The sequence below is a fragment of the Bos javanicus genome, chromosome X (genome assembly GCF_032452875.1).
Source record: "Bos javanicus breed banteng chromosome X, ARS-OSU_banteng_1.0, whole genome shotgun sequence".
Taxonomy (NCBI): Eukaryota; Metazoa; Chordata; class Mammalia; order Artiodactyla; family Bovidae; genus Bos; species Bos javanicus.
In genome coordinates, this window is record NC_083897.1 from 129,859,124 (window position 1) to 129,882,327 (window position 23,204).

General features: G+C 37.4%; 1 protein-coding gene across 6 annotated transcripts in view; it reads left to right on the forward strand.

Annotated features, from left to right (window-relative positions):
- RPS6KA3 (ribosomal protein S6 kinase A3) overlaps positions 1 to 23,204 on the forward strand; it is a 159,404-nt gene that overhangs the window by 85,823 nt on the left and 50,377 nt on the right. For 5 of the 6 annotated variants that reach the window (XM_061407959.1, XM_061407958.1, XM_061407961.1 and 2 more), the window contains 2 exons: positions 14,462 to 14,578; positions 21,231 to 21,312. In XM_061407959.1, coding sequence (XP_061263943.1) covers positions 14,462 to 14,578; positions 21,231 to 21,312 — 199 coding nt within the window. Of the gene's footprint in view, positions 1 to 6,106; positions 7,402 to 14,461; positions 14,579 to 21,230; positions 21,313 to 23,204 lie in introns of those variants that run through there. The other variant, XM_061407963.1, reaches the window with a different exon arrangement.

Here is a 23,204-nt window from a genome sequence, read left to right on the forward strand (position 1 = left end):
TAACTTGCCTAACTCATATAATCCCCCTGATCCAAATTTGCTTCTCCTCTGCTCTAGTCTGCTTATCACAATACTCATTTTTCAGAGTTTGAGTGATCCAAACCATAATTGGAAAGAAAGAATATTCATTTGATTAAGTTCTTTTGAAATGGGAATGGTTTATTTAGTTAACCTGAAATACTGGTGTATTGAAAGTTGTAACCTCTGTACTTGAGTGGATCTCTTAATTTACCCATTTTAGATGAAAATGACTAAGTGAAAAGAACTCCAGGCTAAGCAGGAAAAAATGAATAAGGAGACCAGCAATACTGCCTAGGGTATATTGCTGCCTACTGCAAGATGCCAGTCTGGGACTCTGGTGCTGCCCCGTTGCTCTTACATCATGCTCAGGGGAGATGTTGTGAGTGAAATACAGTGTGCTTTCCATTGAGACAGGGCCTTAGAAGCAACCCCTCTCCATTTTCAAGGAAGCCACTACCATTTGGTTCAGGTTGATGGTCATGAAACTTATTTCCCATTTCTGATTTAAAACCTTACAACCTTAACATTTTATAACATTTTTTACTAATGGATGTGTGCTACAGAATTCTTCCCCTATACTTAAATATCTGAAAATTTAGTATCTGAAAATTTGATTCATACAAAAAAAAACAAAAAAACAAAAAACACCCTGTATCTGAAGGAATTGGTTAAGAACATGTTAAGTTTTTATTATAGCAGTTGATTTTTCTCCAGCAGAGTTCAGCTCTCATAGAGTCATGAAGATGGTTGATAATTGACCAAAGTTCAGGTTTTGCCAGACAAATATAATGTGTGGTGTAGAAAAAGTGTTCAGAAACTCTGCTGTGGACCCTCTACTGAGCCGTATTCCTTCAGGGTCATATCAAAAGGTTTAGCACCTCCTGGTGTCTGGCCTACGTCAGCCACTGGCCATACATATACACACTCTTTCCCCAGATATAATTGCCTGCCTGTGCTCCTACCAACAACATCGCAGCCATTCCCACTTCTGAACTTGGGCAGCAGGTTCCTTAACTTCTCTCTAACCTTTTGTTTCTTCATCTGTAGTGTGGATAACAGTACTTATCTCATTGCGGTGAGAAGTAACTGAAATAATTTCATGTGAAACATGGTTCTTAGCATATAGTAGTATCTTAAATGGTATTGTTAGAATTATACTTGAAAAAAGTTTATTAATAAATGAGAATTCAAATAAAGGAATGGAGAATTCAGTGAATGAACTGGAAAAAGAACTACACAGTAAACCTATAAAAAGCCAGAGAAGAATTTAAATTCCAAAATTGATGAATTAGAAAACAGGAAAAATAAGAAACAAAAGGAAATGCACAACATTAGGAAAGCAAAATAGGATATAACCACAGATAGGAAGGAGATTAAAACATTATAACAACTGAAATATTTACAGATGAAATATTATAATGTCTGGGATTTACTTCAAAATAATTAGTTATGAGAGTGGGGGGAAGTGAGTATTTCAAGCAGAATTGGCCATGAGTTGATAATCGTTATAGTTGAGTGCTGGATTCATCAGGGTTTGTTATACTATTCTATTATGTAAGCTTGAAGTTTTCCTTAAATTTGATTAAAAAAAAACATAATAGTGTACTAAGTATGGGCTTCCCTGGTGACTCAGTAAAGAATCTGCCTGCAGTGCAGGAGACCCGGGTTCAATCCCTGGGTCAGGAAGATGCCCTGGAGAAGAGAATGGCAATCCACTCCAGTATTCTTGCCAGGGAAATCCCATGGACAGAGGAGCCTGGTGAGCTACAGTGCAGGGAGTCACAAAGAGTTGGATACGAATGAGTGACTGACACTTTTTTCACTTTCATATGAAGTCTATCTCTATGCCAATATGAAAGTCTTGCTGAAATATGTGTTTTTTAAGAAAACCTGAATGATTTCATCTAGGAAAATATGGAAAAACTATGACTTTACCCATAGGAAGGGAGAACTTTAAGTTATTAAAGAATATGTGTTGCTCCTGCTGCTAAGTCGCTTCAGTCGTGTCCGACTCTGTGCGACCCCAGAGACGGCAGCCCACCAGGCTCCCCGTCCCTGGGATTCTCCAGGCAAGAACATGGGAGTGGGTTGCCATTTCCTTCTCCAATGCATGAAAGTCAAAAGTGAAAGTGAAGTCGCTCAGTCATGTCCGACTCTTAGCGACCCCATGGACTGCAGCCTACCAGGCTCCTCCATCCATGGGATTTTCCAGGCAAGAGTACTGGAGTGGGGTGCCATTGCCTTCTCCTAATATGTACTGCCATTGTCCTAAAACATATGAAAAATTTGTATCACCTTCTAGACTGTTTTATAAAGTTAGCAGAGCCCTGAAAATGAAAGAACACAGAAAAGGAAATTGTGCCAATTTAATTTATGAATACAGATGCAAAAGTCCTTCTAAAAATTTACAAATCAAATACAGATTTATAGTAAAGCAATGGAATTTTCCCAGAAATGCAAGCATATTAGGACATCTGTTGATCTAAGTTATCAAATCAGTGAGTCAAAGGAGAAAAACTAAGTTTATTATATTAATAGATAATAAAAAGACACTTTACAAAATTCAGTATTCATTCTTCTTTTAGTAAAGAGGAAGTTGTCTCATATTATCATGATTAAAATATGTCTAAACCCAAATATTGATAACTGTATTTGAATGATTTTCTGAGTGTATTCCCAAGTTAGGATCAAGGTAGCATTTATTAATGTTTGCTTTATGCTCCATAGACTATGAGAAATTTGAGTTTTAGTCTGGAATTCGAAGCCATTGAAGCATGTTAGATAGGGGTATGACCCAGCCTGATTTCTGTTTTAAAATTATTCTGGCTGCTGTGAATAAAAAGGATTATATAGGAGAAATTTGGAAAAAGGAAAATCAGTTAGATGGCACTAGATGATAATGGCTTGTACTGACAGTGTCAGAGGAAATAGAAACAGACAGATTTGAGGTATATTTCAGAGATAAAATATGTAGAATTTATTGATGGATTAAATATGAAGAGGAAGGAAATTAGATTAGAAAGGAAAAAGCCAAAAAGGGCTTACAGATTTGGGGAATCAGTATTGATGCTGCTGCCTAAAATGAGGCAGTTTAGCTTCCCATTACACTGGAAATCAAATCCAAACTTCTTAATAGTCTGTAAAACCCTGCTTGATGTGGCCCAAACCTACCTCCCTATTTCCTTCTCTTTCCTTGGTGTTCACACATTCTAGCCACCAAGGTCTTTCCTTTGTGTTTTGAGTTCATTAAGCTGATTTCCTAATCTCAGGGCTTTTGCATTTGCTGCTCATTCTGTTGGAAGACTCAAGACCATGAGTCAGCAAACTGTGTCTATAAAGGGCTGGGTAGTGAGTATTTTAGGCTTTGTGGCACGTGGGCTTTGTGGCAACCACTCATGTCAGTGGTAGCCATTATGTAGGGCAAAACCAGCAGGAGCTGTTAGGTAAATAGTGATGGGCATGACCAGATTTAGCCCTTGACTGCCCCTGCTTGGCTGTAGTTTACCCTTGCCTGAGGTCTTGGTATGGTTCTCTCATTATTATTTACATTCTTCCTGGAGGACAACTTGCCAAATAAGTTAGGATCAAGAAACTTTAAAATGCTGTATACTCCTTTAGAAGGTTCCATCCCTGGTGGCTCAATCGATAAAGAATCTGCCCACAACATGGGATCCCCAGGTTCTATCCCTGGGTCGGGAAGATCCCCTGGAGGAGGAAATGGCAACCCACTCTAGTATTCTTGCCTGGAGAATCCCATGGACAGAGGAGCCTGGTGGGCTACATTCCATAGGGTTGCAAAGATTCAGACATGACTGAAGCAACTTCGAATGCACTACCTCTAGAAATACAGTGCCATTTATAGAAATTATTTCTGATAAACTGTGAATGTACACAAAACATGGAGACATTCCAGTGATATAGATCAAATACCCACCACCCCAGGGAATTTATATAGTAGAATCCTCTGCAGTCATTAGTGACACATTGAGGCTGATTTAATAATAGAAAACAAGAGTCAGCAAACTATACCTGAGACCTGCCCCCTATTTTTGTTAATGAAGTTTTATTGGAACACAACGTCACCCATTCTTCTTCCTGCTGCAGTGGCGGTGTTGACACCAGTATGACTTGCAAAGCTGTATTTTCTGACCCTCTACAGAAAAAAAAATGATAATATTCTGTAGTATGGTTCAAGTGTGTGCATGTATACCTGTGGCGGATTCACTTTGATATTTGGCAAAACTAATACAATTTGTAAAGTTTAAAAATAAAATAAAATTTTTAAAAAAAGAGAAAAAAAATTAAAAAAAAAAGAAAAAAACTAGAAAGCATTGACATAGTGAATTTTTTCCCCTCTTTTGTTTTTCTCCTTTTTGTTTATCTTTATTATTTAAGCTTTCTATCCTGGACATGCATAATTTTTTATAATGAAAGTTACTTTAATAAGGTGAATGATAAAACCAATAAGACACAAAAATGAAAAACTAGCTGAAAGTTTTAAAAGATAAATTTAAAGATAGTTAAAAGTTAGAGGCAGGAGAATATTAACAATAGTATCTAGTTTCATGGGTACAACCACACAAGTAGTGTCCATTTCAGACTTCAGTATATGATACTTAATTGGGCAGCCGTTATTTGAGTTTCTCCTATGTGGTGTTTGCTATAAGGATACAAGCAAGTATGGTGCCTGTTCCAAAGATTAATCTGGTAGGGACAATGGGATATGCTTAAACACTGATAAATGCCATAAACAATGTCCTGAAGGACTTTAAGAGCTTTTGTTCTGGTTAGGAGATAACTAACACCCAAGTAAAGCAATTGTTCAATGATATATATTGAGCTACTCTTCTAACTTTGTTTATGGTGCCTTTTGATGTAAAGGAGTTTTTAAATTTTATAACCAAATTTGTATCAATGTTTTCCTTTATGCTTGCATTTTCTAAACAGGTAGCCAAATACCACCACATCTCCCTCAGAGGTAAAGCGTCCCATTCTTTTCTGTCGCTATGCTTATCTTTTATACAGCAGTACCATGCTGTTTTAATTAAGGTATCATTTCAACTGAGGAAGACTTAGTTCAGATTTTGGTGTCTGAAATATTGCTTTATATTTTAGGGGTAATATTAAAAAGCATAACTCACAGTAAAATGTGAATTGTTAACCTGAGTATCACTAGTCATTAAAGCCAATTTAGACCAACCCTTTAAATTCAAAAAAGGTTATTTGGTTGCTCCTGTTCTTAAATGTTACAAGAGTAAAGTTGGTGACTGCTCTGTATGGGGACACTCCTGTTTTGTTTTGTGCACCTTAGTTGGTTGTAGAATAACCATGACGTTTGCCTCTTCTTGACAGTCTTAAGAAGCACCTCATGTTGAGAGACTGGTTCAGTGTTGGGTGATTGTCCTGGCCTTGCTGCCCTTTTGCAGTATTGTAAGGAGCCTTAAGTAATTGATTTTGGGAGATGGGAGGGTTTATGTTCTGATGGAAAACTTTTTTTTTTTTTTTTGATGGAAAACTTTTTAAGTGCTTTCCTTGCTGAAAAACTAAGATATGCATTTTTAATCAAGAGACATGCAGTTTCCCAGGCACAGTTGAAAATTTTATCTTGGCTATTTGTTTTGAGTCCCAGGTGATTCTAATATGTTTGGTTACATAGAATAATTTTTCTAATGGAGTAATTTTTTTTTAATTCTTCAACTGTATTAGGTCATTTATAGAACATGGCCATAAAAATTTGATCTAGCAGAAAGAGCCGTGGCCTTTCACATGGTATCTGTAACACCTAATACTGCTACTGCTAAGTCGCTTCAGTCATGTCTGACTCTGTGCAACCCCATAGATGGCAGCCCACCAGGCTCCCCTGTCCCTGGGATTCTCCAGGCAAGAACACTGGAGTGGGTTGCCATTTCCTTCTCCAATGCATGAAAGTCAAAAGTGAAAGTGAAGTCGCTCAGTCGTGTCCGACTCCTAGCGACCCCATGGACTGCAGCCTACCAGGCTCCTCCGTCCGTGGGATTTTCCAGGCAAGAGTACTGGAGTGGGGTGCCATTGCCTTCTCCAAACACCTAATAGGCCCTCTAATGTTTGCTCAATACAGGACAGCAGCACTGAGCTCTCATGGTAGGTAGCTCTGTCATCAAATATGTGCCTCCCTTCACCGTAGTTCCTTCATGCTTGGAGCAAACCTGCTGATTTCTAAATGCTCTTCAGTTCTTGAAAATTCGGTGATTTTTATGAAATCGGTACAGGTTATGTAGATTAACATTTGAGGTTTTTATTGGTTCCACATAGATTGTGTACGTTAAATAGAGTATTTCCCCACAGATCTTGATGCTTCTGTCGTTTGGTTTTGTTTAAATGACACTGTCTCAGTGATCATGTCTGAATACTGGCATACTTTAAAAAATATTTCTCAAAGCAAAAATACCTTAGAAGAACTTCTGGAAGCTATTTGAGGATGAAATGGAGTAGGGGGTTGTACAGTAGTTTCAACCTTCTTTCTTTTCCAGATTTACTTCAGTAAATGTTCCTTTTGCTCACTAATAACCCAGGGAGTGGACTTTTTTTTTTTTTAATTTAGATTTTATCAGCTAGGAATGTGAATTTTAACTGTGGGCCTTGAAGTCTTTAACCTGGTTGATAATTGATGTTAGGAAACCAATAAGAATTTAAATGTAATTTACTTTCATTTAAGATAGGAAGAATCTGTCCTTACATCACAATCAAAAAGTTTCTTGCATGTGGTCATTTTCTTCCCATAGTTCGGAAACTCTTCCTCATTGACAGGGAACACCCATTACATGTCTACATGTGACCTTAAAGTAGTCTTGAAACTGTCTTTTGGAGTGTGTGTATAAACATTACACAGGGTAAAATTTCACATGTGAATGGATGACTTATTATTTTAGCAGTGCTGACTAGTTTCCGTTGCTTTTAAAGTGTCATATAGTTAAGAAATACCTTAAGAAATACCAACCTATCTCAGGATTCTGAAATAAAAGAATGTTCATTTTACTGGTTGTGAAAGTCATCCAGATTTCTGGGAACCAGGCGTATGAACATTTCAACAGGATTTTGCTATCAGCAAATCTGTTTTGGTTTCCTGTTCTGGCCTCCCTACCTATCAGCTACATTAGTGCCCTCGCCATTACGGTTCTCCTTTCTTTTACCACAGGAAAATTGTCAGGCCTCTTTCTCTAGCATTTCGGGACCCGCCTGACAGGAAATTTTCTAATTGCCGGAACAGCTGGTAGGGAAAAACTTTGCAGGGGCTTGGCCTTCCCTTTCTAACTTAAGTTTTACCGTCAGAAATTCTTTTATCACCACCATGGTTTCGTAGCCATGTTTAAATTTCTGTCTTTTCGTGTTCGCTCTATACAGGTAAGCTTTGTTCAACTTCTTTAAAGACTAAAATGTTTCGGTTGGAGCTAAGTATAATTACACTAATTAAACAATTATTTTACTTTATATGTTCTTTTAAGTAGCTTTTCAGAATTCAAAACCAGTTCCTAAGGAACATTTAAAGGATGCTATTTCTGTTTGCTTAAAGTAAACCAGCTATTTATATTATACATTTCAACTCTGTGTATTTTCTACAGTTATTTTACATTGGCTTTTTAGTGCTAAAGTAATTTTTATCTTGTTAGTGTGTATAATTTTGTATTATAAAACAGATGACTGTAACTCTCAGTATTAAACTAGGCCTGAACAAAATTGGAAACGTACTAATATTTACAAGATTACCATGTAATAATAATGAAAGCAACATTGTAGGAGAATGTCTTATTTTAAAGTCAAGAACTTAAAAGCAGAGTTTTGTTGAAATTAGTTCTTTCAAAAATTTGAAGTTTTTAATCAATTATATTTTAAGCAGGTAATTTTATCTTAGAGTAGGCACAGTTTTTAAAGCATAACTTTGTTAAAATGTGTTTGTGAATGATAATTTGCATTGTATTTAATCTAAAAGCATGCCAAAATCAACTTGATATTTTCCCATGAGAATTGTGCTGTCCTCCTGCTTTTTAAAGAGAATTAAATTTGTTGATCAGGATTCCCGACTGGGAGAAAACTTAGTGCTCTTTGCAGCAGTTATTGAGAATATTAGTCTGGGAAACTAGCAATGCTCTTTTTTCAAGCATAGATTCAAGAAACTGGTTGGAATACTCTCTTAAAGAATTTGATTAAATGAGAAATGTTGAGCATATTTATTATTCATTAGCAAATCAAGTAAATTGGATTTGGTCAAATTGTAATCTAGAATAAATTAAAATGTAGTTTCTCACCACAACTTGAATAAGCAGCCTAATTATGTGTCACAGCCAAAAAATTAGCATATCTTTTTAAAATTAAAAAAATGTGTATTATGGAACTATAAGTATCTATATAGAAAGCAGTGTTTAATTTTGGATTATATATAATCTTATAATTTCATTTGTCAGAGTTTTTTTTTTTATGATAGGCCACAAAATGATTACATATCCATGAGTAGAAAATACTTATGTATTGACTTTTACTAAGGAATATTTAAATGTTTTATTTCCAGCTTCAACAATGTTTTCTGATATTAAAAACAATTTTAAAAATACAAATGCCTTAAGAACACACTTCCTGATTCAAGGGAGGGGAGGAAAAAGGAAATCATGTATACAAGGCAGGGCATAATGCCAAATGTTGAATCACTCTTTAAAATCAGTTAATGTCACCCAGTTTGGTTTTTTGATGTTTGGATGATAAAATATTATGTTTTCTATAACTCAGGTAGGCAGCATCAATTTCAGTTCCTTTTCTTTAATCCTTTTAAAAAAACATTTTAAGAACAAAATTCTATTTTTTCCCTTTCAACTTGAAAGGAAACATTGAGTTAATTTTTCCCTATTAAGGGAAAGACCTCAAAGACCATTTAAGACAAAACCTATGGACCTTTTCTTGGTCCTGGGAAACAAATGAAGTGACCTTTCTCTGTGATGGAAGGAGCACCAAAAGATCCATCTGTCCATGAATTTTCTTCTGCCATTTTTCTGTAATGTCTAAAATGATACTCTTTACAAATTCCAAAAATTACAAATTTTTTTTAACTGAACGGACTTTGTTTTATCTATCAGGGTCATATCTCAACAAGTGTTTACCCAGTAGTACGTTTTTGAAACCCTGGGTAAATTCCTGAAGAGCAGTTACTTTTCAGTATCTTAGTATTGCTAATACCTAGCACCATGCTGCTGCTGCTAAATCACTTCAGTCATGTCCGACTCTGTGCGACCCCATAGATGGCAGCCCACCAGCCTCCCTCGTCCCTGGGATTCTTCAGACAAGAACACTGGAGTGGGTTGCCATTTCCTTCTCCAATGCATGAAAGTGGAAAGTGAAAGTGAAGTCACTTAGTCGTGTCTGACTCCTAGCGACCCCATGGACTGCAGCCCACCAGGCTCCTCCGTCTATGGGATTTTCTAGGCAAGAGTGCTGGAGTGGGTTGCCATTGCCGGGCCCATAATCTGAATTGCCTTCTAACAAAAAGGAAGGACCCTAAGAGAATATGTCATAGATCAGAAACACTTCCATCAGGACCAGGCAGTCACGAAGGAAAAGTACAAGAGCTGCCTGAGTTTTAGTCCCCTCTTGAACCTTTCCTTTTCTTCCTCTCCTTCTCACTCTCTGATCCGAACACTAGTTTCCCTGTGTGCGCCACACTGGCCTTCACACTGGTTTGTCCATTTGCCTGGAATGCTCTTCCCCCAGATGGTTGACTCCCTCAACTCCTTCAGGAAATAGCGTCTTTTCAGTAAAGCCTGCCCTGGTGTTTTTATTTCAGATTGCAAGGCCTTCTTTCCATCCATGCACTTCTGATCCCTCTTATCCAACTTAATATCTTTTTTCCACAGTATGTATCATGTTCTAAGATGAACTTACTATAACTACTATTACTAGTAGTAATACTACTACTACTTATTATTATTAGGTCTCTCCCAGAACAGCAAAGATTTTGTTCTGTTTCATTTATCATATGTCTCAGACAATTAGAAGAGTGCCTGGCATGTATTAGGTGTTCAATAAATAAATGTTTAAATGGATGAATGAATTAATTCCCATTCATAAGTTGAGAGTATTGAACACCTAGGCTGGAGTGCCAAGTGTCTGAAAGTGCGGGGAATGTAGATGAAGGATACAGGATTGTGATGTAGACCAGCTGCCAGCCTCACAATTTTACCTACAAGTACACCTTTATCAAATAAATGTGGACTTTGTAAAAATAAAAATATGAAATTTGTTACAACTTTTTTTAAATACGCAAGCTAAGTTTTTGTGATAATGAATGGGCAGCTACTGCTGCTGCTAAGTCGCTTCAGTCATGTCCGACTCTGTGTGACCCCATAGGCGGCAGCCCACCAGGCTCCCCAGTCCCTGGGATTCTCCAGGCAAGAACACTGGAGTGGGTTGCCATTTGCTTCTCCAATGCATGAAAGTGAAATCGTTTAGTCGTGTCCAACTCTTGCTATCCCATGGACTGCAGCCTACCAGGCTCCTCTGCCCATGGGATTTTCCAGGCAAGAGTACTGGAGTGGGGTGCCATTGCCTTCTCCAATGAATGGGCAGATATCCATATATCAGTTAAAGTGCAGTTGTGCTAGAAAATGTAAAAATGTGAGCCTCACAGAAAAATTATAATGGTTATAATGTATAGTTCTCCTCTACCTCATTGACAAAATTCTTTTCCCATAAAATTATAGTTGCTTCACTGTATACTTAAAGGCAAAAACACAATTTTACACACTATCAAGCTGTAATTCTATGTTTTCCTATGACAGATTGATTTCAGTAACAGTTGATTTAGTGACATAAAGATAGGTTTGTCACATGTGAATGTCAGTCTGTCCTTGGTTATCTATATCTTCAGAAATTTGATATTCTTCCCTGCATCTATCTCATTGGATTCCAAATATGAGCTGGAAGAGCACGCTGTTGCTTTCCTATCTGTTATCCAAGATTGCCCAAGCATTAGTATAACGTCCTAATTGAACCTCAAGTTCATTTCTGAAATATTCATGGTCCAATAACTTGGAAAGACTCTAACATAAAGCACAATTTGGGAATCAAGATACCAACCAAGGATATCATGCCTATTATGCTACTGTGACTTCACTTATACGTAAAAGTAGATAGAAAATGGTTTACTGATATGATTAGTAAAAATTTCAACTGGGAAGGAAAAGAAAAATGTGTTGGGAATAGAACAGTGGCAAGGTTTTGGAACTTGAGCCATAGACATTGATCTTTTCTCTCTACCCCCAAGGACGATTTTTATATTCTCTGCACTCTCAATTTAGAAAAAAATTTTTAAAAGTCTAATATCCTCAAAATGATTGCATCCATTTTGGAGAGGATGTGGTAGGGGAGTGGAGGAAAGTGCTGTTTAAAAAAAGAAGCTGAGAAAAGAAGGATTTGAAGATTTATTTTAAAACAAGATTTACCATAATAGAAACTTTGGTATGAAGGTGGGAAAATAAAGTCAAGGATGTCTCTCAGAAAAGAGACAGAAACCAGGAGAAAAAAAGATGAGAATTAAATTCCAGACATACAATGTCCAATTGATAGAGTTGTTGTAAAAAGAGAAACCCTGAAGAGTAGTTGGAAGGAATTTATCAAAGAAATGTTAGAATTCCACCAGAGTTAAAAAATTCAAGTCTTTAGATTATAAAGGTTTACCAAGCATCTAGCATTCTGAAGGAGAGGAGACCATTTTTATCTCACTTAGTGTGGAATTTCAGAAGTACAAAAACAGAGAAAATTCTTAAAACTTCCAGAAAGAAAAAGCAGGTCACGTACTAAAAAGTGTGTATCAGACTAGCATCAGCAGCAGCGCTGACTGCTAGAAGGCAGTGGACAAATGGCGCCAACATTCTTGGGCAAGGTTGTTTTTATTCTAAAATTTGGTAGGAAGCCAAACTATACAAATGTGAAGACAAAATAAAGACATTTTCAGATGTGCGAGATCCAGAAAGTTTTCTTCCACATCACTTTTCTTAGGAAGTTAGAAGGGAGTGATCTAAGAAAGAGAGAAACGTGGGAAACTGAAAATAGTAAATTCAACCAGGAAAGCACTGACGATACATCCCGAGATAATACCTATGCAGCAAGGTCTAGAGAACGACCCTTCCTGAGGGAAGGTAAGAAAGGCTCTCAGAAGAATAGAAAGTATGATTAAAAGCTAAGATTTCAAGTCCCCTTGAATTGTCCCAGAAGTCACTGTTAGGGACCGTATGAAAGGAAATTTAATAAACCTCCTAGCCTTCGTTTGAATAATGTACTGTCATGAAAATGCTGCTGCTTGTATAGGCATTCAGCTTTTAGAATCAGGCTTTGGGGAGAGCAAGAAGAATTTGGTAGTGGTTACAAGAGAGGATGTTAATTTTCTTAATATTAAATTAAATATTAATACAGCCTTAAATATTAATACAAAGAAGCTATCAGCAGGTGGGGGGTAATTTGAGGAAAAGAATGTATGGGCACTATTACCCTCCTACAAAGTGAAGAGTTAGGATCCTGTCTAAAACTTATCAAAAAAACGAGAGGGTTTTGTGAAAATAATTATCAGATAGTAGGGAAGAAGATGATGGATGGCAGGGGCATATAAGTAAGTCCTTCATCTTATTTTTAAATCAGTAGGCATTGTCATAAAGTTAATAAACTAAAAAATTATCAAAGTTAGTGCAGAAAGAATTAGATTTTTTTTTTAAAGCTTAGGTATGGCAGTGAGAAGAGACTTGCTTTTCATCTTAAACTATTCTGCCACTATTTGATTTGTTACCCATGTGTAAGTATTACTTAGATTTTAAAGACAAAAAATTTAGGAAACAGGAAATAACCCAGCTTGACAAAAGACTTTATAAGGGAATGTTGGGAAATAATGCCAGAAAAAGCAGTTGAGACCATGTTGCAGAGGACCTCCAGTGCCAAGGTGAAGCAGCGCATTTAATTTGGGAAAACTTGGAGAAGTTTTTGAGCAGTTGGTCATGTAACTGGAGCATCTACTTTCAGAAAATGAATTTGTCAGGAGGATGAATTGGAGTGGCAGTGGCAAAAAGGGGCATGATGAGTGACCAAGCTAGTTTCAGTTTCCTACAGGAAAGGTAATGATGGATTATATCTAGACAGCGTTACTAGAAATAGAATGAAAGGTATTCCCAGTACTGTGCTTAATACATAGTAGGTGCTTAGTGCGGTTATTCAAAGGAAAGGAAGGGTAGTCATCAAAAATGAAATCTTTCTTGAATAGTAACTGCTGTTTATTGTGAGATCCATGGCCTGATTGTAGCTCACACTGTGGAATGAGGCTTGATTCTGAATGCCTGTGACAATGCAGAACGGTTATAATCAGTAATCCTTCCCTGCCTGTGTTGCATTTTTATTTGTGACAGATAATTGTAGTGGGTATTTGCTATGAAATATAAGACGAAAAAATGTTGCAGCCTAATAAATTACATCCCACTTAACCCAAGGAAAAAAGTGCTAAAATATACAGCGTATGATAATAGTCTGTGACAAGCTTATGTTTCTCGTTTTGTTGGGTTTTGTTTTATTGTAGTTTTGGGCTGATTTTTATGTGTCTTGATTAAATAAGGTGTATTTAATCTTCTGATCTCAGGGTAAATAAATAATTGAAATTATATGTATACTTATATGTACTTTCAGCCTTTCTCTTCTGACACCTTCTCTCAAATATAGTAAAACCACCACCATCTTTAACTATCCTTTTCTTAACTCTAAGATGAAGAGTTCCATCTACTGTTCCATCATGCTGGAAAGACACTTTTTTTTCTGTCTAATCCTCCATCCAAATGTTAAATATTTTTTGATGTTGTGTTTTAGAGATATCCCTTTCTCCCCTCTCAGATCTCAGGTTGTCCTAGAAACAGGAAGTAACTTAGATATTTCAAACACAATAAATTTCAGCATGCTAATTCAGATGGCCTTGCTGAGGGTAGAAATTTCCACATTTACTTTGGAATATGTTTCAACCCCTCTCCCCAATAATCAGGTTTTTTTGTGTATAGTATTGATTCTACCTGATACAGCCACATATCAGAGCATAGCAGATTAGTCTGATCTGTTTTCAGATTTCTTTACACCCTATGCCCTCAGCCAATGAAACTAATTATTCTGATTATTTCCATTAGGAAGCATGAAGACTTGAAAATATTCAGTGCTAATGTTATGTAGAGGTTTAACTGGCCTGTGTGGTTGGCTGGTATTATTCTGTCTCTGACATTTAACTTAAAGTATATTTGCTTGGCATGTGTTCTCTTTTTACTTGATGGGTCAGTAAAGGCAGTTTATGTATGTTAACTTGAGGATTTCTAATATGAATACACTAAATTTATATTGTTTGATTTATAGCCAGAGGAAGTAGCTCTAACTCTGTTTTATCCCCTTATATTTGCATCAACAGGAAGAAGGCAGTATCAAAGAAATTGCAATCACACATCATGTAAAGGAAGGACATGAAAAGGCAGATCCTTCCCAATTTGAACTTTTAAAAGTATTAGGGCAGGGATCATTTGGAAAGGTAAGTCATGAATATGTACTTTTTAAAAAGTTGTTTTTTGAAATTAATGTGTATTTCATACAAATGGGGAATGGAAATATTTTATTGAAATACTACTGATCTCCCTACAAAGTGGTATTTTCTGTGTTTTTATAATTCTCACTGTCAATAAGTGTGAGAAAGTGAATAAAACCATTCAAAAGTACATTAGAAAGTTTTGTAAACTGGCAGTATTCAGTTCATTTTATCTTCACGGCGTTCTGTTCATTTTATCTTCACAGCATTCAGTTCAGTTCAGTCGCTTAGTTGTGTCTGACTCTGCGACCCCATGGACTGCAGCACACCAGGCTTCCCTGTCCATCACCAACTTCCGGAGTTTACTCAAACTCATGTCCACTGAGTCGGTGTTGCCATCCAACCATCTCATCCTCTGTCGTCCCCTCTTGCTTCTGCCTTCAATCTTTCCCAGCATCAGGCTCTTTTCAGATGAGTCAGTTCTTCACATCAGGTGGCCGAAGTATTGAAGCTTCAGCTTCAGCATCAGTCATTCCAGTGAATATTCAGGACTGATTTCCTTTAGGATTGACTGGTTTGAGCTTGCAGTCCAAGGGACTCTCCAGAGTCTTCTCCAACACCACAGTTCAAAATCATCAATTCTTCAGCACTCAGCTTTCTTTATAGTCTAATTCTCACATCCATCCATGACTACTGGAAAAACCATAGCTTTGACTAAACCGACCTTTGTCAGCAACCTCTCTAATTGCACTTCTCAAATGATTAAAAAACCACAAAATGTTCCTGTGATACACTGGTCTCTTTTTGAGGCTTCGTGTAGAATTGGAAGGTGATCCTGCGTTACATTCTAACACTGCGTATCAGTCTTTCCTCTGGAATATCCCTAATTCCAGCAGAAAGTGAATAGGTACATCCAAGGAAATAGGGTTGGGGGTTAGCACTACAGATATGAAATTGGGGGACTTCTAGCTTGTCTTTAAAATGAATGCAAAGGTTGCATTCTAATCAGTGATATCTGTGTCTGTTTTAATATCTAAAAATATTTCCCAAATCTACTAGCTGAAATTGCAACATCTTTATCATTTTTCCCCCTGTTGCATACCTCAGGAGCACTTCCTGTACTCCATTTTGGGAAATATAGCTTTATAATCACTACTACTTGACCTGTTTATCTAGTACATTTCTCAGCAAGAGGAACTTTCTGAGAGTGCATTCAACTTTAACCATGCAATACTTCTTTGCCACCTCGCTGAGGAAGCATTTGAAGATAACATGTTTTGCAAGTTTCAAAACAACACCAGTTTTTCTCTCTTGTGTATTTTAATGGGACTATTTAGCAATTCTTGGCTAACATAGGTAATCTGTTACAGCTGTTAACTTCTTCCAAACCCAGAATGATATTTTTAATCCAAATACAGATTAAGTAGCCAAAAGAAGATAATCGTTGCAAGTTTGTGCTCTAGGTCAGCCAGAGGTAGATTCTCTTTCTTTTTTTCCTACATACTTGCTATTTGTGCTTGAGCAAGTTACTGAACCTCTTAGAGCACCATTTCCCTCTTCTAGGCAGTCATCAGGTATTAAAGTTCTCAATGTTCCATTCTAGGCTCCCTTCTCCTCACTCTCTACCTGCTCCTAATTACTTTCTCTATGTCCACTATCTTAATAAAACCCTTGTACAGCTGACCTAAGAGATTTGCACCTTCAGTCTAGATTGTGCCTCCAAGCTCTGAACTCTATGTATAGCTACTTGTTTTTTTTTTTTTCTTTTTGCATACCTTAAAGTCAATTTAAATTCAATGTGTATAGACCAAACTCATGATTTTCCCCTAACCCCCAAACCTTTCCTGTTTTATTTTTCTCCATCACTATGAATGGCATCCATTCTTAACATATCCTTCTAGTCCCCACCCTTCCCTCTCCCCTCACCTCTACCAATATGATTTGTCCACAAGTTTTGTTGATCTAGTAAAGATTTCTCAAATCATGCCTGTTTTCTCTTTTTCCCTGCCACTTCTTCAGTCTATGCCACCACCATTTCTCCCTGACCTAATGAAGAAGGCTCCTACCTTGGGCTTCCCAAATTTATTCTTGCCTCAAGCCATTATTTACAGGGCAGCCAAGAGGAGCTAGTCTTGTACTCTATCCCCTTAACCCTTTGGTAGCCTCCCTTTGCTTTCAGGAGAAAGACGAATTCTTTAAGATGATAGAGGAGCCCCTGAGTCTGCCCCCTAACTACCTCATCAACATCGCTTTATATACTTTTCGCTACCTGTGTTCTGGCCACATGGGCCTCCTTTTCAGCCTGTAAGCAAAAGCCTTTTGCACGTGCTGTTCCCTCTGCCTGAAACACTGTGTCCCACCCCACCTCTTCCTCCTCTGGTTAGCTCCTGTCATGTTTATGAGCTCAAAGAAGTCTTCCCAGCCATCCTGGCTAGATCATATTTGTCTCTTTTACCCTTGCAGAACATTACATACCTCATCTTCACAGCACTCACCACAATTGCAGTCTTTTGTTTGAGTAGTTATTCATTAATTGGCTATCTCCCACACTAGACTATATGTTCTATGAGTTCAGGGGCCATGCACGCCTTGTACCATGTCTCAGTGTTGATCCTGTAGCACGGTACCTAGCATATAGTTCTGGAAAGAATTAATGAGTAAATAATGTCCTACCCTCATAAAGTAGTAGTGAGAATTAAATCATGTAAGCTCAAGCTCATAATATCTGCTATGAGATTGTATTATCATGTAATTTATTACAGATAAACCAAAATAGATGGACTTATTTCAGTATATTATATTTTCAGGGAACATAATATTGAAGTTTCCAGGAGTTAGCATGCTTCTCCCTTTATTTCTTTAAGAGTAACTTAAATACCTTACTAAAAATAGCAAACATTAAATATAGGGCGTCTCCTTTCTTACTCATCCTCAAAAGCCAATCTAAGCCAAGGAAACAGGGATGACCTGTCACAGCCTAGAATAGCTTCATGGGGGAGTTAGAAAGGTCAGAAATACTGGTGGGAGAAGATCCAATGGCATTTTGGACTGCTGCTGCTACTGCTATGCTTGACTGGTGACCTGCCAGAGGCAGCGGAATAAGAGGGCCCTGAGCAGAAGCACAGAACTGAGTTCAGTTCAGTCGCTCAGTCGTGTCTGACTCTTTGCGACCCCATGAATCGCAGCACGCCAGGCCTCCCTGTCCATCACCAACTCCCAGAGTTCACTCAAACTCATGTCCATCAAGTCGGTGGTGCCATCCAGTCATCTCATCCTCTGTCGTCCCCTTCTCCTCCTGCCCCCAATCCCTCCCAGTTTCAGAGTCTTTTCCAATGAGTCAGCTCTTCGCATGAGGTGGCCAAAGTATTGGAGTTTCAGCTTTAGCATCAGTCCTTCCGAAGAACAACCAGTCCTTTTGAATGGACTGGTTGGGTCTCCTTGCAGTCCAAGGGACTCTCAAGAGTCTTCTCCAACACCACAGCTCAAAAGCATCAATTCTTCGGTGCTCAGCTTTCTTCACAGTCCAACTCTCACATCCATACATGACCACTGGAAAAACCATAGCCTTGACTAAATGGACCTTTGTTGGCAAAGTAATGTCTCTGCTTTTGAATATGCTATCTAGGTTGGTCATAACTTTCCTTCCAAGGAGTAAGCGTCTTTTAATTTCATGGCTGCAGTCACCATCTGCAGTGATTTTGGAGCCCAGAAAAATAAAGTCTGACACTGTTTCCACTGTTTCCCCATCTATTTCCCATGAAGTGATGGGACCAGATGCCATGATCTTCGTTTTCTGAATGTTGAACTTTAAGCCAACTTTTTTGCTGAAACTGGGTAGCTGGCCCAATTCTTATCCTGATGTCACCACTGTGACTAAGTGAACTGTTTCATCTCTCAAAGCCCTAGCTTGGGCAGCTATAAAATAGACATTGCTTAGTAGGCCTGCTTCCCAAAATTATCATGAATGATGCATTACAAATCCTTGTGAAAGTCATTTGCAAAAACTAAGATGTGCTGAAAGGTATCAAGAGGGTGCTTTCAAAGAAGGGTGAAGAAAGCTTGCAACCCATGAAGACAATATTTCTTGTAGAATGGCCCAAAGAAACTTGATTAGGGACTCTTAAGAATAAATATAAATATCATATAAATCCTCACTATCCCTACCTAATTAGAATTTATTTCAGATCAGAAATACTCATAATCTCTGACTGCCTTTAATATTTGAACATCATTCCTTCTTAGGAACCACCCTGACTGAGAATACACTTTTTCTCCCCAAGTTGGCTCACTGCTAGCTGGCTGAAAGAAAGTTTCACCAGTGAAGGGGGACAAGGGGAAAGATTTAGGCAGAGAAGCATACCCTGCATCAGGGTTTCTGTGTACACTGTGGCACTTTTCAGTGAGGTCATTGCCCATTGTCTTTGGAAAAATTTCTCAAAGTGAGGAACTCTGCCTTGCACCAGAATCAGTTGAATGAATCAGTTTTTGATTTTGTGCTAATAGTCTACTGTGCTGATGCAGATAATTGAGAGCTGACCCTAGAATTATTCCTTGATTATAGTTGTGTCTCTTCTTAGCATCTGTGGCAGCTCAATAGCACTGCTAGGAAAGAATGGGTAGGAGAAAAAAGAAGTCTGTTAAAAGAATGGGTAGGAGAAAAAAGAAGTCTGTTAAAAGTCTGTTTAAACAGACTTTAGCAAGTCTGTTTAGGAGAAAAAAGAAGTCTGTTAAAAGAATGGGTAGGAGAAAAAAGAAGTCTGTTAAAAGTCTGTTTAAAAGTTTGATGGAAAAGATCATGAAACTCATGGTCAAAATGAGTAGAGGGGATATATTGATAGTTTTGTATTAGCCATGTTATAGTATGACCGTGTGGAGAAGGCAGTGGCACCCCACTCCATTACTCTTGCCTGGAGAATCCCATGGACGAAGGAGCCTGGTAGGCTGCAGTCCATGGGGTTGCTAAGAGTCGGACACGACTGAGCGACTTCACTTTCACTTTTCACTTTCATGCATTGGAGAAGGAAATAGCAACCCACTCCAGTGTTCTTGCCTGGAGAATCCCAGGGACAGAAGAGCTTAGTGGGCTGCCATCTGTGGGGTCGCACAGAGTTGGACATGACTGAAGCGACTTAGCAGCAGCAGCAGCAGCAGTATGACTGTGAGTTATTTAGAGCAGGCTTTATTCATTTTGCATAAATCTCACACTGAATTTTGGAAATATTTGGAAAATCAAGAAGCTCAGTTACATACCTGGGAATTGTATTCTTAATATTTAGGTTATATGTGTATATTTTATTTTTAAAAGATGGGGAAGCAGGGTTCTGACTTAGCTTACATTAAGTATTTATGAGTAGGCTTCTTCAGTATAAGTGTTTTAAATTGTTCTGCCCAAGGCAAAACTGCAGTGAGATATCACCTCACACCAGTCAGAATGGCCATCAATAAAAAGTCTGCAAATTGTAAATGCTGGACAGGGTGTGGAAAAAAGGTAACCCTCCTACACTGTTGGTGGCAGTGTAAATTGGTACAGCCACTATGGATGTTCCCTAAAAAACTAAAAATAGAGTTGCCATATGATCCAGCAATCTCACTCCTGGACATACATCCAGAGAAAACTGATTCGTAAAGATACATGTACCCCAGTGTTCATAGCAGCATTATTTACATAGCCAAGACATGGAAGCAACCTAAATGTCCATCAGTAGATGAACGGATAAAGAAGATGTGGTGTGTATACACAATGTAATATTACTTGGCCATACAGAAGAATAAAACGAATGCCATTTGCAGCAACATGGATGGACTTAAAGATTATCATACTAAGTGAAGTAAGTCAGAAAGAGAAAGGCAAATATCCTATGATGTCACGTACATGTGGAATCTAAAATATGATACAAATGACCTTATTTACAAAACAGAAACAGACTCACAGGCATAGAAAACAAAGTTATGGTTACCAAAGAGGAAAGAGGATAAGGGAGGGATAGAATAGAAGTTTGGGATTAGCAGATAGAAACTACTATATATAAAATAGATAAACAACAAAGTCCTACTATATAGCATGGGGAACTATATCCAATATCCTGTTGTAAACCAAAATGAAAAAGAATGAATATATAAATGGAATCACTTTGCTGTACACCAGAAACTAACACATTGTAAATCAAGTATACTTCAATTTAAAAATAAAAATAAATTGCTCTGCCCAGTAAATGAGAAATTGCGGCAGTTTTTATATAGAAAAGACTATTCAACAGAATTGAATCAGCAGAAAATTATGGTTAACGGGAACTCCTGTATAACAATTTTTATGGAATCAGAATTTTTGTTCTGTTAAAAGCAGAGTAGTTACCACCTGTGTTATACTTTAAACACGTTAGACTGATTGCTACATGTTTTAAAGATTTTTCCTTGTCTTACATGTTATTTGATCTTCAGGGAATTGGCAAATAACAATAAGAAATGTGTTCACTTATATTGACACCTAAAGTTATAAGCACTGCTTACAATTCATTGTGTTTATAATTGATAGAGTTTGAGGAAAATAGTTAATGTACCAGAATCTTTCTAATAAGCTGTATTACAATAGGAGTCTTATTTTAGCAATAGCATAGTTTGTGATACTTTGTAAAACTTACTTTCTCTTATTTAAATACAGGTTTTCTTAGTCAAAAAAATCTCAGGCTCTGATGCTAGACAGCTTTACGCCATGAAAGTACTGAAGAAGGCCACACTGAAAGGTAAGTGCTACTGCAGTTTGTAGTGTTCGTGTAGTATGAACAGACGAAAAATCTCAATTGATCTCATATGATTTCTCAGCCAGTTACTTAAATTCTGAATCTGTTCCTATTACTGTCTTTAAATTTAGACTTTGTTTTAGTGGATTTTTTCCTACAAGACTAGGACTCATATGACTAGTGATAATGGGAGTTGCCATGTTTTGAAAGAAGTATGACAAATTTTTCTTGGGTTTTAGGCAAATAGAAGTTTAGAATATTAAAACTAGGTTTGATACGTTTACCAGTTCATATTAGTATTTTAATATTTTAAAAATGTACTAATTAATTTATGACACACAATAGCTTTTATTCTAAGGACTTTAACATTTTGACTTCTGGTCTGCAAATTGGTTCTTGTAGGTAAACAGTCTCTTAGAAAAAATTGTACCTAGATTTCAAAATACTTAAATCTTCCTTTTTAAAAGTAGTATTGGGGTTTTTTTTTTACCACATAACCTCTAATTGTTTTATGTGTTGATTCCTAACATCTCTTTTTCCTCTTCAAGTTTATCTGTATTTTCTAAAGGTTTTAAAATATTCTGGAAGGAGTATTTATGATGATCAATTACTATTTCTGATGTTATTCTTCCCAATTAGTAACTCACGCTGGATTTTGCCATCATTTCAAGAAATTTCATCTTCTTCTAAAAATACCATCCATTGCTTCTTTTCTTTTGCTCTTTCCTGAATGTATTTTTTCTTTCCTATCTAGTGTCCACTTCCTGACCTACTACTTAGTTGATTCTTGCTGGGACCAGGGCATTAAAATTATATCCTTAGTGTCCTACTCTGTGTCACTATTTTTTATAACTTCATACTCAGGAATCCCATGTTATACAGCTACATCTGTTGTTTGGTCATCCAGTTGTTTCTGACTCTTTGTGACCCCATGGACTGCAGCATGCCAGCCTCCTTGTTACTCACCATCTCCCGAAGTTTGCTTCGGGGTTGATTTCCTTTAAGATTGGCTTGTTTGACTTCCTTGCTGTCCAGGGGACTCTCAGAAGTCTTCTCCAGCTTATTTAAGAGAGTTCATTTACAGAAGCAACAGAAGTAGTTTGTTTTCATGTATATAACAGCACTTGTGTTGTGCATAATATATATAAAGGAAACAATGAAACTCTGAGAAACCTAAAAGATATTAGGAAAGGAAAAACATGCCCAATTTCTTTTAGAGAAGGCTAATAAGATTCTCAGTATTCCACTAGTCATCTAGTTAGCTCCATATCCTCAAGATTCCTGTTGCGTTTTCCTTGAAATATTCAAAATTTCACTTGAAAACATATGCCTCAAAGAGTATTCTAAAAGAGAAGAAGAAAGGAACAAGCTTTATCAGGCTTAAAGCTTATTAAAGCAGTAATGCTGCTAAGTCACTTCAGTTGTGTCCGATTCTGCGCGACCCCATAGATGGAAGCCCACCAGGCTCCACCATCCCTGGGATTCTCTAGGCAAGAACACTGGAGTGGGTTGCCATTTCCTTCTCCAGTGCATGAAAGTGAAAAGTGAAAGTGAAGTCGCTCAGTTGTGTCCGACTCTTCGAGACCCCATGGACTGCAGCCCACCAGGCTCCTCCGTCCATGGGATTTTCCAGGCAAGGGTACTGGAGTGGGGTGCCATTGCTTTCTCCGAAAGCAGTAATAATTCAATGTATTTTGAGGGGGAAATAATATAGGTATATAAACCAGTGGGACAAAATAGTACAGAAGTATTATATATTAAAGTTTAATGTATTTGTTACAAAAATATTAATTGCTGTGCTGTATGACAAAGCATATGTCCAGAAAATGAGAAGTTTAATACTGATTTTATAAATTTTGCTTGAAATCCTTCTGAACAACCTGGAAAAAAGTTAG